The 18,579-nt window shown below is 38.2% G+C and overlaps 1 protein-coding gene across 6 annotated transcripts in view; it reads left to right on the top strand.

Moving 5' to 3' along the window:
* Positions 1–16,606, top strand: part of HIPK3 (homeodomain interacting protein kinase 3) — a 71,737-nt gene extending 55,131 nt beyond the window's left edge. For all 6 annotated transcript variants that reach the window (XM_060766566.2, XM_060766568.2, XM_060766567.2 and 3 more), the window contains 8 exons: positions 2,545–2,663; positions 3,767–3,888; positions 3,992–4,153; positions 5,204–5,500; positions 6,555–6,695; positions 8,853–9,088; positions 9,454–9,581; positions 12,269–16,606. In XM_060766566.2, coding sequence (XP_060622549.2) covers positions 2,545–2,663; positions 3,767–3,888; positions 3,992–4,153; positions 5,204–5,500; positions 6,555–6,695; positions 8,853–9,088; positions 9,454–9,581; positions 12,269–12,742 — 1,679 coding nt within the window. In that variant the 3' untranslated portion in view covers positions 12,743–16,606. The remainder of the gene's footprint in view (positions 1–2,544; positions 2,664–3,766; positions 3,889–3,991; positions 4,154–5,203; positions 5,501–6,554; positions 6,696–8,852; positions 9,089–9,453; positions 9,582–12,268) is intronic.
* Positions 16,607–18,579: the final 1,973 nt, after the last annotated feature.

Raw genomic sequence — 18,579 nt, 5'->3', positions numbered from 1 at the left:
CTGTAGACTACTGTGAGCTTCTTGTGCCCACTGAAAACTTGTTTTGGAATCAAGTGGCCCTCTGGAAATTATAGTGATGAAAGGGTGGAAGTGGAAGGAAGAGCTGGCAAGATTTTCCACTAAATTAAAATTTTCTGTGAATGCATAGAGTCTTTCTTGAAAAACACCCCTAAGATATACATCAATAATTACACATGTCTTTCAGTCTGTGGAAACTAGTGATGTGCATGGTATTTGTTTCTTTTGTTTCATTTTTGTTTCATCCCTTTTGTTGCACGAAACGTAATGCCCCCTAGGGGTTTGAAAATCTCTAGGTCCTCAAGTCCCTTGATGGCCTATAGATTCCCAGAGAAATGTTTTGTCAGGTATAAAAAAATTACCTACTTTCGCAGGTTTCACTAACCTCTGTGGAAGGTTACTGTATATCCTCTCCTAATTCAATGACACTGATGTTACTCATTCTTATGATGTGTGAAATGAGTAGAGGATATATATTTTTTAATGGTGGGGAACCCTTTGTCCCTTGAGATGATGTGGGACTTCAAACTTCCACAATCTTTGAACTCTCCTGACTAGGGCTGCTAAGAGTTGGAGTTCAACAAATGGCTGAAGATAAATTTGTTTCCTTACCCATGTCTTAAATTGCGGTTTCAGCACTACACTGGTACAGGTTGAACTTCCCTTATCCAAAATTCTTGGGACCAGAAGTGTTTTGGATTTGGGATTATGTTTGGATTTGGAATACCTGCATTTGCATCATATACATAATGAGATAACCTAGAGATGAGACCTAAGTTGAAACATAAAACACAATATTCATTTGTTTCATATACATCTACACATAACCTGAAGACTATCAGTATGTACAATGAATTATCAGAAACGAAAGGTATCATTACCTCAGCCACCTATGTGGACAATTTTGGATTTAGGAGTATTTGGATTTCCTGAAAGGGAATGCTTAACCTGTAAAATATTTCATAAATGTATTGGCACTTGTATTTCTGATGCATGTAGAATTTCTTCCTAGACTGACCAGTTATTCAGTGCAACCTGCCATTTCATTAATGCATACATTTCAATTTAAAAAATCATCACCACTCTGGTATCACAATGAGGGAAAAACTTAATGTGTAAAGATGCTGTTCAAAATATTTTAAAATGTGTTCTTTGACCAACTAACCTCCATGCTTTTCTTTTAAGAACATTTACTGTAGTATATTTTAAGAGGTTGTACTTTAGCCTGCACTTACTCCAATGCTCACCACGTGGAGCAGAACTAGAAGATTTGTGGACTTGTCATTGTCTAGCTTTTCTTTTGTCTGTTAGCCCTTGACACATGTTGTCTGGTTCATATACCCAAATAGAATTTTTTCCCAAGTCTGCCTTTTTGACTATGGTTTACTTTTACGTCTGACAAAATTTCTGTTATGCACCTTTATTTTTATCAGTCTCCCTGAGGAGGGTGGGGTTAAACTGGTATAGACTTTGTGGAATGTTTGTTAATATCAAGTTTAAGCAGCGTCTCATTCTGATAAGACTCGCTTCAAAAGAGTTGCAACACATGTTGGTTGCTTAATCCCAGGACTGAAAAGGATCTAGTTGATGATTGAAGGGCCTATTTGATACTGTCAACACAGACTGTTTCACAGTTTTCTGGTGAAATCCTCTTTCTGGTGCTGTATGTTATGCTTTATCTCAGTTCATTGTTTAAGTGCTGGTTTTGACACTCATGTTACTGTCACCTGCCTCTGAGGGAAATAGAGAAACAAGTAGCCTCAAGACTGATGATGCAACATTTTTTGTTGCTCTGTTTGGCCTGCAGTGGGTTTGTTTCAAAGAAAACTGGCTAGCATTATCCATGGTTTATCTCATTCTCTCTTCACAGTCAAGGGGTGGAGTGGAAGGCTCATGAAGTATAAGGAGTGGGACAAATGTATTGACATGCTCTGGTTGCTTATGAATGGCTTAGTGATCAGTGCAGGAACAAGCTAAATGTAATGTGGGAGATAATTGATGAGGGTTTTTAAAAAAACAAAAACAAAACCTAGGTGGTTTCTATAAATACAGAGGCAGAGGTGTTCTTTTGAAGATACTTAAGCCTTCCCTCGCTTGTTTTCTCTCCAATGTAAATTACTTCCTCAAATTACTGTTTAACTATGGAGGAAGAAAAAGAAGTCAAAAATTAAATCTGAACCTGCTCTTCATATTTTTGTGCCAATAATAGCTTGTAGAGGAAATGGTTCTCATTGGGAATATGTTAAAACGCTCCTTCAGAAGAACCACATTTCTGTTCTTGAAAGTACCTGCATAGGAGTGCAGATTAGTAAAAAGTGGAAAGCCCAGTACAGACCTCTTATATCAACTGAATTGCTGTGAATCAACATTTCCATGTATAGAACTGGTGTCAGATTGGAAAGTCTAAAGTGGAAAAAGTATAATTCATGTGATTAAATTTTAGTTCCACATATACGATCTGAATTGTGTGATATTATCATTATTTTGTTGGATACAAGCTTACCTTTGTTTCTGTTTCTTAATTAGGAATACCTGCTAATCATGGGAAGCCCAATGGATACTCTATAAGAGTAGATAATGCAGTGCCATTGGTGACACAGGCCCCAACTCTACAGCCACTCCAGATTAGAGGAGTTCTTTCTCAGGTATGGTGTTTTGTTTGCTACTGCAGAGCTCATATTTTCAGAATGGTAAAGACTATTTTGGTTTAAAAAACATATCCGTGTTGAGGGCTGCAGTTCACTGACAAAAGATGTGGTTTCCCTACACAATTCCCCTCGATAAAAGAATCTAAGCTAACAAAATTTATGTGGCTTCTTATATAAAACCTTAGAGTGTTTTTATAATTATTGCCAGTCTATTCTGATAAGTGTTGCTCCTAACATATTAAATCACAGTTGTGGGCAAAGCAAGGATGGATACCCTGTTCCGGGTGCTGTTTTTCCCAGATGCCAATGCCTCCTGGAGTAGGAAGGCCAATCTATCAGAAGGAGCCTTGTTAACTGACAGAGAGCAAGTTTGGGGAACAAATGAAGACTTCACTCAGGTCCACTTCCAGCCTATATAAACTGCTGCCTTCACCATACTGGCAGGAAACTTCCTTTAATCATCTTTTCTTCCCATCTTCCCTCAGTATTTGCATTTTGTGTAAAAATTTGTTTTGTTAGTGGCATCATATTGTTAGCACTGCTTGTCACAAATTTTGGGCAATTTTGGCACATGAGTCAGTTTGAGAGGAGATGGGCCCACCATATTCAGTATGAGGGGTACTTTTAAGGGGCCTTGGAAGTGTTGGCAAATGGGTTGCATTCAGCTGTGATTCATTCCTGGGCGTTAGATCAGGCATGGGCAAACTTCAGCCCTCCAGGTGTTTTGGACTTTAACTCAATTGTGGGAGTTGAAGTCCTAAACACCTGGAGAGTCAAAACTTGCCCACGCCTGCATCATAGGAACCCTAGTGACTTCTGCCCACATAAATCTCTGCATTGGTCATTCCCAGCAGGTTTACTGGATGACTGATAAATTGTTAGATCAATGCCTAGATCTGGATTGTGCTTGTTCAACTGTAAACAATAAAGTTGCCACCTTTTCTAGTCCAACAAAATGTGACCTGTTTACTAAATGTGAAGCCTCATACTCACCATGGGTTTTGCAATGTTAGTCTGAATTGACCAAAATCTGATTTAGTATAAGAAAGCTTCATGTATAGGACATAATTTTCATGGTAATGTCTTTTTTTTAACAACAGACCTGGTCTAATAGAGCTCAGCAGATATTGCTTCCTACATGGCAACAAATAACCCCTGTGGCTCCTGCAACAACACTGGCTTCTGATTCTGTGGCTGGCCCACAGGCACTTGGAGACTGGGGGTAAGCTGAAATGGTTGTTTAAAATTTTTTTTACAGCAGATTTTGCCCAAAACCAAACCGGTTGCTCAGAATGATTAAAATGAGAATTCTCTGCCCTACTCAGGAAGATGCTGCCTCGTTGCAACCATTACAACTCCGTGATGACCCAGTCTCTCTTAACCAATCAGATTACTTTATCTGCTCCTCAACCAATCAGTGTGGGCATTGCTCATGTCGTCTGGCCTCAGCCCACACCAACCAAAAGAAATAAAGTGTGCCAGAACAGGTTAGTATTCTGTAGCATTTGTACCTGATTTAAATGAAAAATTCTTAATGTATGAATCCTTTTTACAAAAGGACATTGTATTATAAACATGCATGCTCACCAAATTGTTGAAACACCCAAGTGTGTAGAGAACATTTTTTTTCAAACATTAAATATTGTATTAGAGTAAAATTGTTTAGAAATGTATTGATTAAAGTCAAAGAAATGGAACCTGATGATGATAATGATAATAATGAAAAGTAGCATTTGCTGCTCTATAATTTGCCCCTTTTGTAATAATAGTTTGTCTGTGTCTCTGCAGAAATACAATTTGCTTTGGTTATGTTAAAATCAGTTAGCTAGTTAGTTGTTCCAAAATTGATGTGCATGAGGACTTGTCAAATTTGAAATATTGAACATAGAGACATTGTGTAATAGTGGTCATGATATGACTTAGAATAGTATTAAGAATAGTCTTTCTTTTGCTGGCAGCAAGAAACACTTTAAGTGCTCTGTGGAGAAAATGTGCCCCATCACTACAGAAGTTATTTACAAAGGTATGGGACATTTCAGTAACGGAGAAAGACCGGGAAGGGCAGTTACAGTGGTGAACTGTGTTAAGTAATCCCCTGATTCATGTCCACTGAATTCAGTGAACACAGTTCCTGGTGCATTTTCAGTGGATTTTGAATCTCATTCAAAAATGTCTATGGTGTCCAAGCCAGCATTTCTTCATTTCTTCTTTCCTTTTTATAAGAGAATGGTACCTTCAGCATATTGTACTACATTTCATTGGTAAATCCAACTTTGAACCTTGCATTGCAGCATCTGAACCTTGCTTGTGATATGCAATAACTACCTGGAAGGTTTTCCACGATTGCTCTGGAAAACAACATTTCAGTGTTACCTGTATGTGCATTGTTTTATGTTTCATGTGTTGATTTATATTCATTGATGTTTCCAAGTTTATGTTCTACTTTAATTTGGGGAGGGGCAACTGAATAAATGTTATGAGCTTTGCTTCATAACAAACATCTTTGTGACGTGTCTAAATAGATCTCTTCTTCACAGGAGTAATGTGTTACAAAATACCAATATCCAAAATTCAGCATTTATGTCTCCAAAGATATTTAATGTGAAAACTGGTGAAAAAGTAAGTTGTGTGGAAACACAGGACAATCATAACTCAGAGGGTCAGGAAAGCAACTGTTGCAAACCATCTGTCCAGAAGAACGCTGATTCATCTGTTTCAAACAAACAGCGCCAGGCTATCATCATTGCAGATTCCCCAAGTCCAGCAGTCAGTGTGATCACTATTAGCAGTGACACAGATGAAGAGGATGTGGCACAAAAGCATTCAGTGGCAGAGTACGTACTTCCTTTCGTCTATGTACCTAAGTGATATGCTGCAATTGTAAAGTCATTGCTGTGTTTCCAGTGGCATAACTTCCTAAATAATGTGGCATTGCTAAAATGCCTTTAAAGCAAGAAGTCAAACAAAAACCTTGGTTCAATGTTTTTATTTTCTGTTTCATCCCACCTACCAGTTGAATCAGTTTTTCGTTGTATTATTTATGGCTGTTGTGTGCATAAGCAATAAGGGCTTGGTGTGTAATTAAAGGAAGTGGAGTGTAAGCGGAACTATTTGTAGGTACATATTTGCTGTATGTGTTGATTAACCAAGTACAAGCTGAAGAACCGTGTCCAAATGTTTTCATAAGATGCATGTCACTTACGGAATGGAACTTTCTTGGTGCCGTCCCCTGTGCTCCTTGAAGATTACTTTTTGAGGGTTGAGGGCTTGCTGCTTGTGGTTTGATGCTGGAATGGGAAAATCACACAAATTTGGGGTTCTCCCTTGCATGCCAGAGAGTCTTTCCACTCACACAGGTGTCTTTTGGTACAGACCACTGAAAATTAGCCATTGGTTTTATTGTCCCTTGTCTGATGGAGTTATAATTGCAATTGGTTTAAATTTTTATTGTGGCATTCTAGTATGATTTTTGTATTTTATGATGTTTTCATTTTAATCTGTTTGTATAATTTTCTTCTTGGCAATAGAATGTTTTGCCTTATATGTTGGAAACCGCCCTGAGTCCCTTTGGGGAGATAGGGTGGTATATAAATAAATTGTTGTTGTTGTTGTTGTTGTTGTTGTTGTTGTTGTTGTTATTATTATGTTAAGTGGTTGGATTCTATGCTAGCTTTGTGTTGGGGTACTAGTGGAAATATATTTCCATAGTTAAACAAGCAAGAGATCCATCACAGCCTAGTAAGCATGCCTTTGTGTTAGAGCCAAATGTACTCTTAGTATTAAATTCATCCAGTTAATGCTTACTATTGATGTTTAGTAAGAATACATTGAATGAATGTTGGTGGTCACAACTTTTAAAATATCTATATCTCTCATTCTTTCTTCCAGATGTAAAGGTAACCTAGATTGTGAAGCCTGCCAGAGTACGCTAAATATTGACCGTGTGTGTTCCCTAAGCAGTCCTGACAGCACTTTGAGTACTAGCTCTTCTGGACAGTCCAGCCCATCTCCTTGTAAGAGACCTAACAGGTAATAAACATGAAGGAATTTAATTTTTAAAATCAGTACACTAATTTGCCTGTAACACAAAATTGGTAGTCCTGGCTTAATGTGCTATGAATGATATGCACCCATAGGAAACACTTTCTTAGTAACTTCTAACCTACAAGGAGGAATAAAATGATAGAGTTTAACATTTAATTACCTTCTTGTCAGGTGTGGAGGATTTGAGCGTTTGTATTCCACTTGAATGAAGGGAGGAGTAAAGAATGAAGGGATGGGCTGCTTATGAGTATCCTGAATTTCAGCTTCCTATTCATAGAATCATAGAGTTGAAAGAGTCTGCAGGGGCTATCTAGTCCAACTGTCATGCAGATGTGGCCCCTGTGCAGCCATGTACTATGAGATCCCTCTTAAAGGCGGTTTCCTAAAATCATTTCGAAATGAAGACTCCCCATTTCTTTGTGTGCCTGAACTTTTTCGATATCACTTTGTATTTCTCTGACACTAGGCCTTTTGGGGTTTCAGTTAAGGTAGGCAGACTGTTGCGGGAGAAGCCTTAGAGAGCTGTGTGTGGCCTGCCAGGTTTAATCTCCAAAATACTGAGGTCTTGCCAGCTATGTCAGCTCAGCACCACTGTTTGGATAGATTGGTCATGCATAATCTATGATGATAAATATAGATGTACTTAAAGTATGTTGTCAAAACCAATCTTTTAAGGGGTACAAATAATCATGTCAGTGGTTCCTGAATACCAATGTAAACAAGTACCTGGAGTACTTTCTCTAGTTCTGGTCACCACATTTTAAGAAGGATACCATTAAGCTGGCATCTGTCCCAGGAGGGCAATCAAAATGGTAGATATTCTGGGAACCAAGGTTTTTGGGAAATGGCTATCATATTCCCTCTCAGGGAGTTTATGATCGCCATTGTTGCATAACTGAGTTGTTGTGGGGTAGAAGGAATGTATGTATTTTATAGGTCTAGTATGTATTTTATAGATCTAGAAATAAAGTGTTGTTGTTGTTTTCTGCCTATGGATTTAAATTACAGGAAAGAAAATTCTTCCTGAACATTAGGAGGAACCTATGTGCCAGTGGAATAATCAGAATGAATAACCAGCAGTGGACTCCTTTGGAGATTTTTTAACAGAAATGGGTTGCTGCCTGCTAGGATTCTTCAGCTGTGATTTCCTTCACTGGCACAGGGGTTTTGGATAGTTGATCCTTGGGATCCCTTCCAACACTGTGAAGCTAGTCTTCAAAGAGCTGTCAGAAACAACTAAAATGAGCACCTTTTCTTCAGTTGTGATTTTTGGATTTGTGATCAGTTAAAGATAACACTGTAAAATTACCTTGCTGCCCTGACAACGATTGCCATGGCAACTCAGCTACCCTAATTATAAAGATGGAACAGATTACAAGGCCTGAGCCCAATGTTCTTTAGTTAACATTCTTTTGCACGATTAAGATCTTCTCCATCACAAGATGTTGAGTTAAAAATCTGTGTGACTCCAACCACTGGCCATGGTTGGCTTCAAAGTTGGTGTCACTTTTTTGTATGTAAAAGCAGCCATTCCCTCCCTAGTAACAGTAACTTAGCCAGGGAGCCAATCGGCTTTGGCTACAAGATGACATCATTTACGATAGATTAAGTTAGTTGAGAGCAGTATTACAGTTGCTAGGAAGAAGGGCTATTTTGAACGGAGGCTGCAGCTGATCAAGCCTGTGAACTGGCTGGAAAGAGCTGACTGCTGGGAGAGCATCACACAGAGGGGACCTTATGGCAGCAGAGCCACAGGCTTCTCTTCTCCAGTTGAAGCCTCTTGGCTGCATTAATGGCTTTCCTTCAGTCCATCTAAAATTAGCTAGCAGTTAATAGCCAAGTTTAATGATCTGCTGACTCCTGATTTACAGAAATCTAAAGCTGCTTGAAGTTACACAGAGTTAAACTTGTGTTTGTCATTGAATATGGTCTTGCAGGGAATAAAGCCTTGTGAGAGATTAGCATCTCTTGAGCAAATCTGTTGGGGAATTTGAAACTCATGTTGGAGATGTTCATATCATTTGTTCATACAGTGCCACTTGTCATCGTCCCCCAAAAGATGAAACATTTTTGTGTATATTGTTAGTTGTGCTGTAACTAACAGAACATAGAATTCACAGCAGTGCTTTTTTATTACTGTAGCATGTCAGATGATGAACAAGAAAGCGGCTGTGATACTGTGGATTGCTCTCCGAGTTCAGACTCTTCAGGTCATGACAGTCCATTCCTAGAAAATGGTTTTCCGGAAGACACCACTGAAAACCCAGAAACTAGAAGCTCGGCTAACCTGGAAGCCAAACCAGCAGTCCGCACTGTAGTTGTGCCACCAATGAGGATACAGAATAGGTTAAATGCAGATGCGCAGATCACAAATGCAGGTAATTGAGATTTGTGAGAGTGTCCTGTGCTCCTTCTCTGCCTGATAGCCCTCCTCCTCAGCACAACTGTGTTGTGAAGGAAGATCCCACAAATCTTTAGAATGCTTTGTGAGGGATTGGAGGTAAGAAGTCTGCTATATCAGTGAGTCATTCAGTCTTTATGTAGAGCTCTTTATTTGTAGCATCTGTGCCAGACAATTTTGTGTGGTGCAAACTTTTCAAACTAATAATGAATAGGGATATATGGTTTCCCCCCTCCTCTCCAAACCCCCAAAATTCTATAATGTGGCTTTTGGGTAAAGCAAAAAAAAATCAGAAGCAGTTCTTTAGCAAACAACGGTTTGTTGACTTGTTTGTTTTCCTAGTTAACACCTGCCAGCCACTTGTAAAACGTAGACCTACCCGTGTAAAAATGAACCATCCTTCTGGCTTGGGTAACCGTCAGCGCAAGTTGGCATCAGCATTCCACCAGCAGCACTCAAACCTCAGTCAGGTATGTATGGAAATATCATTGTGCAAATATACATTTAATACTTCAAGTGTGATTTGGATCTTATTTTGAACCTGCCATACACACAGAATTCAAGTCAATTCAGCTGTCTATTTCATCTGGCTTAGTGATCCCTTTTGCAAGTAATGATTGTAATCAAAAATTATCCAAAGAAAAACCTTCAGGTTTGCTGAGGGAGGGACCATTATAGTGCACTAGGCGGGATTTCTTTTAGAAATTATATGCAGGTTCATACAGAATTTGACAAAGCAACTTCCTGATGTGGATAAACAATCAACTACATGATATAAATGCTTCTTTTTTGCCTTCACAACATAGCTTTTAAGTAGTTATGAGTACTTTTAGTAGTTTTGAACCTACATATCTAATGTCCTGCCACTGTAGCTTGTTGTAGGTATTGGAAATAGTCCAATAAAAGATGTCAATAGGTATTATCAAGGGTATTCTATGTTCAGTGGTATTCTATGAGGCTGCTCTAAAGCTCCCAATGCTTGCAAAGCTTTGCAGCTTACACAAAAATGCATTATCTGCTGGTCAGACTGTGCATCTGTTTGAGACCTTGTTCATTGAACTGTGTAGGAATCATAGAATAATGGCATTCGGAGAGACCACAAAGACAATTCAGTCCAAACTCCTGCCATGCAGGGACACACAATCCAGCCTCTGTATAAAAACATCCAAAGAGGGAAACTGCACCACAACTTGAGGCAGCGTATTCCACTGTTGAACAACTCTGTCAGGAAGTTTTTAGGTAGAATCTCTTTTCCTGTAGTTTGAATCTGTTGCTTCATATATTAGTCTCTGGAGCAGCAGAAAACAAGTTTGTGTGCAAGAGTATTGCACCTGCACAAATCGATCCATTTGGGTGGAACTTCCATGATTTGCAATCTTCTTGTAGTCATATTCACAAATACACCACAGTTTTCTGTAGATGATAATAAAAAAGAAATGTTTTCCATATATTCAGTATGCATGTAAGGGGAGAAGCTGGGTTTTATCAAGAAGAAAAGTAAGTGGATATTTTATTTTGAAATATGAACTATTTTGCTCATAGTTCTTGATACTCACACCCCTTCTGTCAGGATGGTTGTATCAGCCTGGAACTGGCTGCTTCGTTTCCCTGTCATAAAGAGGGGGAGGTTGGGGAAGGTTGGGAAGATGGATGTGGAATGTAGTATAGATAAGACTATCTGTTTTTTTAGGAATTCGAAACTGCAGTAGAACCACTGTAGGAACAGAGTTTGCCCAATAAAAGGAGATGGGAATTAAGGACTCATATATACGGGGTGTGTGAGCGGGAAACTTTAGAACTGTCTTCTTAAGATTTTGGAAAGACAGAATAAACCACTCGTTTCCAGTGATCGATCATTATTCGCTTGCCTTTCATTCCAAGAGCTTCCAGAGTCTGTCACCTTCTTTTTTCCCCTTTGTTAGAATAAGTGAAATATGCGGAGAGACTAGAAGAAGATACATATTACTTCTTCTAGTCTCCACATAGCTCAATAGTGCTTTTAGCAGTATTAGAAGTTGGGGCCAGCCAATGAAATTGATTGTCAGTAGGTTCATAATAGACAGAAAAATGCTTTAGCACAAATGGTTTTCCCCCCCTCCTTTTGTTTGTGGGACTGAGATCTTGCCAGTGGCTGCCAGTAGATGACTGTCAGAAAACATCACGAAGAGGGGGATTTCAGGGGTGGCATTCAACTGTGGACCAGCCTTCTATCCACTCACACTATGTGAATTTTAACTGTCTGCTAAACTATTTATTAATGTAGATTTTCCATGGTTGGTAACAACTTTTTTCTTCATTTGTTTGTTTGCTGCTATTATGTTTTTAATTTATATTTTAAGTTCTGTTTTATATATGTATTCATTTAACCTGTGTAGATATCTTATTATGTCAAGTACTTTGTAAATACACCTATTTCCTTGGTGTTGCTGGTCCCTCTGCTGATCTTGATCCAGATCAAAACTATTTTGTGTAGTCATCATGTTAATATTTCACGTAACTAGTTCATCACTTAGTGGTTAGGTTTCTACTTGCATAGGTAGGGCAGTCATCTAATGTCAGGTAAGCCATTGTCTTCAACTGTGTATTTGAAGCAATAGCAATTTAGTAGAACCAACCAGAGTTTGCACTCCTCTGTCATAGTGTTTGAGAGCCCAAAGTCACTTCCACAAAAGAGGAAGACATGGTGACCTGTTTAGGAATTGATTAGTAGTAGATGTGGATTTAAATAGAGCCAGGTAAAGCTAAACCCCACTAAAGAAATCCTGTCTAGAAAACCATGATAAGTTTGCTTTAGGGCCCAACCATAAGTCAAAAACAACTTGAAGGCCTTTGGCATTAACAAGATAGAGTCCGTGTAATTCAGTCTAGAAATGCCTTTTGGCTATGATAGCTAAAAGCAAGATGGTATGCCTCTGATGTTGGAGATCAAAAGTGTAACATGCCATATTTATCATCTTCTCAGAAGCATCCAACTGGTCGACCATGTTTGGAGCTATAACCTCTTGATTTGGTCCATAAGGCAATTTTTGTGTTTTGATTTGGAGGGGAGACCCTGTACATGGCAGGAAGAAACCGCTTCCCCAAAATGTTTCAAGCATCATTGGTGGGGAGCCTGTCTGTATGTAGGAAGCTGTAATTGTATTTTCTCTCAATACAGGTTCAACACTTTGGAGGTGGGACTCAGGAGTGGAATGGAAACTGTGGTCACTGGAGGCAGCAGACGTACATCCCAGCAAATGTTGCCAGCCATGCATTCACTATTCAACACGGAAGTCCCACTCATAGTTCGGTCCATGCACATTTGGCTGGAAGTACCCATCTTGGAGGACAGCCTGCTCTTCTACCTTATCCATCCTCTGCACCCTTGAGTACTGCTGCCCCGGTTGCCCACATTCTGGCCTCTCCATGTACCTCAAGACCGATATTACAGCATCCCACTTACAGTATCTCTCATCACGGTGGCCTAGTTCACCAGGTCCCGGTGGGCATAAACCCCCGACTGCTGCCTTCCCCCACCATTCATCAGACTCACTACAAACCAATTTTTCCACCACATTCTTACATTGCATCCCCTGCTTATACAGGATTTCCACTGAGCCCAACAAAACTCAGCCAGTATCCATTTCTGTGAGACTCATGTTAACAGCATGCTGATGAAACTCAGTGATGCATACATTTGGTTTGAGAGGAGAACATGGTATTTAATAAATATTAGCCATGGCACAAGAAAATTATTTTTTTTAATCATGTTAGACTTGGGTGCAATTTAAACAACCTTGAGCTTTAACTCACTTTTAATGTGTTTTTGCACATTTGGTATAAATTTGTCTTTAGTCATGTTATCTTCTTATAGAGTAACTCCAGACAGGTGACTTATGGGAGCAGAAATCCAGTTTTGCTCCTACTATTTTTTTATAAAATTGCCTTCTAACTAGTGTGAGACACGTCTACGTTTGGGAAGCCATTGAGTATACAGATTTAGAGCAACAGATGCACATGTGTCATCAGTATCATGTATGAGTAACTTGTTTGTATTATGTATCTTGATGTTCAGTGTCGAGTCACTTATCTAAAAAGATTGCGCTGTTTTTCACATTGCATGTGTCTTTTGCATGGGCAAAAATAAAGTTGCCTAGAAATTTGCTCTTAAATGTTGGTGTCCTAATAATCTCAGCTGCATTGTAAACAGTTCCCACACATAGTGCCTTAAATATTTGAAGTTGTTAATGTTACTATATTATAAATGTTGAGGACTGCAGCACTTAACATTCAGATTTGCTGATTATTTGGTAGAGTATTGCGTGCTCACTTATCTTTTTCTTTTCTTTTTTTAGTTTTGTGTGGTATGAGTTTAGTACTGAGTGTGATTTCTTTATCTAGAGGGCAGCATGTTTTGCTGTAGCTGAATTCTGCTGTCTGATATTTTCCCCCAGAATGATCAGCTTTGAGAAGACCATTTTGTAGTACTTAGGAAAAGTTTATTCAGTAGCTGTTGAATAAAAAACAATATTTTATACTATTCAGTGGAACTGCAATACAATCTAGGTAGTTTATTTTCAAAGTGTTTATGTCCAACTGGATTTAATAACCTGTTTAGAGGTGCAGTAGGCATGACTTGGCTAGATTATGAAAGAAAATAAAAGCAAAATGCTCATTGATTCATGCTGTGGTTTCATCTTAGCTTGAGCAAACCATGCAGTATTTAATAAATATTAGTGGAATATTTACTATTGATGCTTGAAAAGATGTGAGTACTTTGTGTGCAATTTTTCATTTATGCATGGGAGAGATTTTAGCCTTTTTACATTGTAGTATTTGTTCTAGCCTTTTGGAGATTTTCTGTTTCTTCTTATTTAATACATTCCGTCAGGGACAACAAATTACATGCATTTTTTTTCTGTAGGAAGTGCATCTTTTCTGTGTTTTTGTTCTTGTTCAAATGAAATTGCTTTTGCAGCACCAAAGACTTAATCATCCATTTCCTATAAAAGGTAGCTACTTTTTTCATAGACCTCAAGTATACTGTAGTGCTAGGATGGGTTTCAAGGAAGGTATTAAAGTGAGGCTGTGATCTAGCTTATGAGGCAAATAATAAATTGTATCATTTATCTTGAATGTATCATAGATAAGCTGCTATATAATGATTGCCACTTCAGATAGCTGTGAAATTAAGTGGTTTAACTAGTTCTTAGCCTTCTAATTTCTGTACAAGTCTAATTACATGAAATGGAAATAGAGGGGTTGATTTTTGTTTTGTTTGCTTTCATGTTTGGAGTGTTGTAACTACTATACTGTAAATGATGAAAGATAATTGCATATGTTAATTTGGGGTGTGTTATTTGCATCAGTATTTTATCTCCATTACCTATCATTGCATATAATGTGGATGTATCCTTGTAATTTAATTTTTATGTATGCGTAGCCACATTGTGCAGACACTTACAACTACTAAACTTTTTTTATGTTTCTGGAATACAGTTTTTGCAACATAGACTGGAATAGGAGTGCAAAGGGTTTCTTTCAGGCCCAATCCTAAACCTGCTTCCTTCAAAGTAAACTCCACCTAGATCAGTGGGGCTTACTTCTACGGACAGAGTGCAAAGGGTTGTAGCCTTTTCAGTCTAATAGCTGATTGAATTTTTCTTTGCTCCATTAACACAAGCAGTGTTTTATTTAATGAATGTCTGAGTGAAATAAACGTGCCTATATTTGATTTACTTATAATAACTTAATTACAACAGTATTACTGTATAAACCCCAGACCATTTTAAGGCAGAACATGGAAATAAACCTTTCCAACAGCTCTTGGGCCACAGTCAGAGAGCCAGAGCTCTTCATGGCTAACGAGACATTGCTTGCTTGCTTTCTGTCTTCCTTCCTTCCTTCCTTCCTTCCTTCCTTCCTTCCTTCCTTCCTTCCTTTTATTTCTTTTGTCTCCCCCAACATATATAGCAAATCACTTAAGCTTGGGAAGCTTAAGACTAGTTTGTGTTATGACATGGGAGAGCTGCTATTCAAATGAGAAGAGTAGAAAGTACTACTGGATGCACATAACAGCCTTGGGCATAATGGAATGCTCTGGACTTCAACTTCAGTCATTTCTCATAAATTATTTTATGCATTTTGTATAAGTACAAATGTGTGCATGTATCTCTTAGAAACTCGAGTAACCTGGTTAAATTGTTTCAGCATATTCTGAAGCTTAGGCAGAGGAAATTGAACTAATCAAGTAGATTTGTCATGCTCCTTGACATTTGTGATTTCAGCAAATCCCTGTTTTTTGATAACTTTTTGGTGTTGAGAATGAAATTTCTTGGTGCTGCCTCCATTGCTGGCATTGGACTCACTAGGAACTAGGAACACATCAGAAGTTATGTTACTTTTCTATAAGAATAACAAAACAAAACAAAGATTGTCTTCATTACTTGGATCTTTCTTTCTCTAAAATATTTACTGTGCTTTTAAACTGTGTTTAGGAAATAAAGCTAATGTATTTTGGCACATAGTGCCAGGTTAAACATGAGACCTCTTTTATCTGTATACTCCAAATGAAGCCTGTGACACCTAACATATTGTAAAACAGTAAGTAGGGTTTTTTTTTTCTTTTGAGAAACTATAAATGAGATCTGGCACCACCAAGACTGAGCATAAAGTGCTACTCTGCAGCCGATTCTGTAATGAGAGTTGAAGTGAAAGTTCAAATCTTTTTCTGTCTCTGAGGCTATAGTCCACAGTTTCACTTTGAAACCTTTGCTCTGTGAATACTTTGGTTTCGTGGCTGTGGCTTTGGAGGACCAAGGCTCTGTCTGCAGAGAATGAGACTAGGCAAAAGTCTAAATCTGCACTCAAAATAATACCAGACAAATACACCTGTATATCTCATTGTTCTAATGCCTTTTAAATAAAACACTGCACGATATCAAAATTGCATATGGTTTTTAATTTGGAGATCGGTTTTTATATTCCTTGTATTCTGTTTTTAACTTTAATTCAGGGTGTGTTATTGATCAATTATACTACTGTATTAACTAATTATTTTGTTTTTAATTTTTAAATATTCTGTATTTACTGCTAATTTTAACTTGGTTTGTGTTAAGTAAGAGCGAAAATCACACTGCAAGCTATAGAAAGATTTGTTTAGTACTAATGATAGAGATTTGGTTATTAAGTTTGAACTGTTACAGTTTTAACAATTATTTGTAGACTTGTGGCTTTTTTGTTCTTGATTTCTGTGCTACACTAGTTTGCCATGTAGCAATTGCACTGTGCAATATTACAATAAGAGGACTGGGAAAATTTTTATGGATGTAATGTTTCCTACAGTTTGCGATAGTATTTCTCTCTAGTTCTCAGTGATTTAAATGTGACCAAGCCTTCTGTACTTTGTCACAAAAAGCGGGTTTTCCAGGTGACTATTTTGGTGAGTGTCAAAATAAGAATTTATGGTGTATTACTGTCAAGATTCACTTTGAATTAAAATATATATTGCAGCAAATTGAATTTGTTGACTTTTTATTTTTTATTGAAATAGATGAAAGCTAAACATCTAGCTGTTACCATTGAATTCTAACACATACGAGTTGTGTTTAAAGGTTTAGCGAGGAAGATTCAGGCCACCAGTCTTAATCATTACATGGTATGATTCCAGCATGAATAATTAGGCTTTAATAACAGTGTAATGCTCCAGAGCCTCTGGAGTCTCTATTCTTTAGATTAGTGGTTCCCAACTTGTGGGTCCCCAGATATTTGGGCCTTCAACTCCCAGAAATCTTAACAGCTGGTAAACTGGCTGGGATTTTTGGGAGTTGTAGGCCAAAACACCTGGGAACCCACAGGTTGAGAACCACTGCTTTGGCTAGTCTGTAGAAATGTAGCATTCTGAGCATAAGTACGTCACTGAAAATGTAATGTGAACATCCTTTGTCTTAAGGATGAATTGTATCCATTCAGGGAGAAAGAGTGCAAAGGTATATGTATCTGAGAAAAGCAAAAACTATAAAACGTTGATACTCTGGGAGAAGGTAGCCTACGCTTGCAGTTCATTTGCATAGGATTATTACGTTAAAATCCATTAAGGCAACAACAAAAAAAACTAAAATAAGATCAGGCTACCATATGTCGGCTTAAGTTTTACAAGGCCGAGAAATCGGAATTTAAAGCCCTGTGATTCGTAATCTTGTTTACAATTTGTTTTCCATGTAGCCACATTTTTCCTTTCTCATTCAAAAATTAGTTGGGAAACATGAAGTGTCTAGGATCTGCAAATATTCACTACACTCACCTTTTAAAAAATGCAGTATCTGAATTCAATACCCTCTTGAAAGCGGAGGAAATGTGACTAACCCTTTTTTAACCTGAGCTACCACTTATTTAGAAATACAAAGGTATGTCAGATGTTGATCTTGGAATCATGCCAGAAGACCTGGAGATTCCTAGATAAGTGTTTTCTCTAGGAATGTCTAGGTCCTCAAGGCAAACTGGAGGAGCTAGAGAATCCTAGAGAGAAGTTATTAATCAAATCTGCAAACATCAAACCCACAAATATGGAGGGCTAACTGTGAGATGACCCATGTTTTTTATTGCTTTACGTCACTAGATGGCAGGATGGATTAAACTGATTTCCCCAAACAGGTGCACTCTAATGTTCTACAATTCCCATTAACGTTTGCTATGTCAGAGTGCTGCAGAAGCTTTTGAAGCTCTGAAGAAATGGACGTGTGACACTTCAGTAGAAAACAGATATTTAGCTTTACTATGCCGCTCGAATATACAGCATACACCATCAGTAGACAGACAGGAACAAGAACGAACGACTAACGCACTCACTGAAGCTATAAGAACTTATCTCTGTGTCCTCCCTACTCGCTACATTGCTAGCATGACCAATGGTTGGAGGGGATGAGAGCTATTATTTGAACTCCGGAGGGTGCATATTTGAGGGTGGCAGGGTATTAAAACAGTGGGAAGGGACATGCTTCCAGGATCTTTCCATTTTTATGTTGGTTCTGTGGAGTGACCAGCAGTGCGGTAACATTGACTGGCATGAGCATTTGTTCAAATAGATTTGAAATGTGAACACAATGAGAAAAATATCACATTGAGATTTTCACTGCAAGACATCTGCAGTTGTTTTCCAGCTCAAGATGTTTTGAGGGGATAAAATAAATGTTCTTTGTAATCTCTGTGCCTCACACAGTTGCTCTCTTGCACTTGTGTAGAGATTCAGTCATAATGAGAAACCTGGCAGGAAACCCACCCATCTCATCTAATCCACATCTAATGCACTACTCCCCTCAGTTTCAAAATCTGCCAGAGGGCAAAATGGGAGCCTAAACCAGAAGGAAAGCAACATGGGCTGTACGAGGGTGCCTCCCTAGCTGAAACAACTTAGACCAATAATTATTTCAAGTTTGAGAAGAAGAAAAAATTATTGGCAGTTTAAATGAAACCAGTATATTGACAAAACGA

This window comes from Anolis sagrei, chromosome 1 (genome assembly GCF_037176765.1).
Source record: "Anolis sagrei isolate rAnoSag1 chromosome 1, rAnoSag1.mat, whole genome shotgun sequence".
NCBI lineage: Eukaryota > Metazoa > Chordata > Lepidosauria > Squamata > Dactyloidae > Anolis > Anolis sagrei.
Note: the sequence above shows the minus strand (reverse complement) of the source record. Positions and strands in the feature narration are given on the sequence as shown.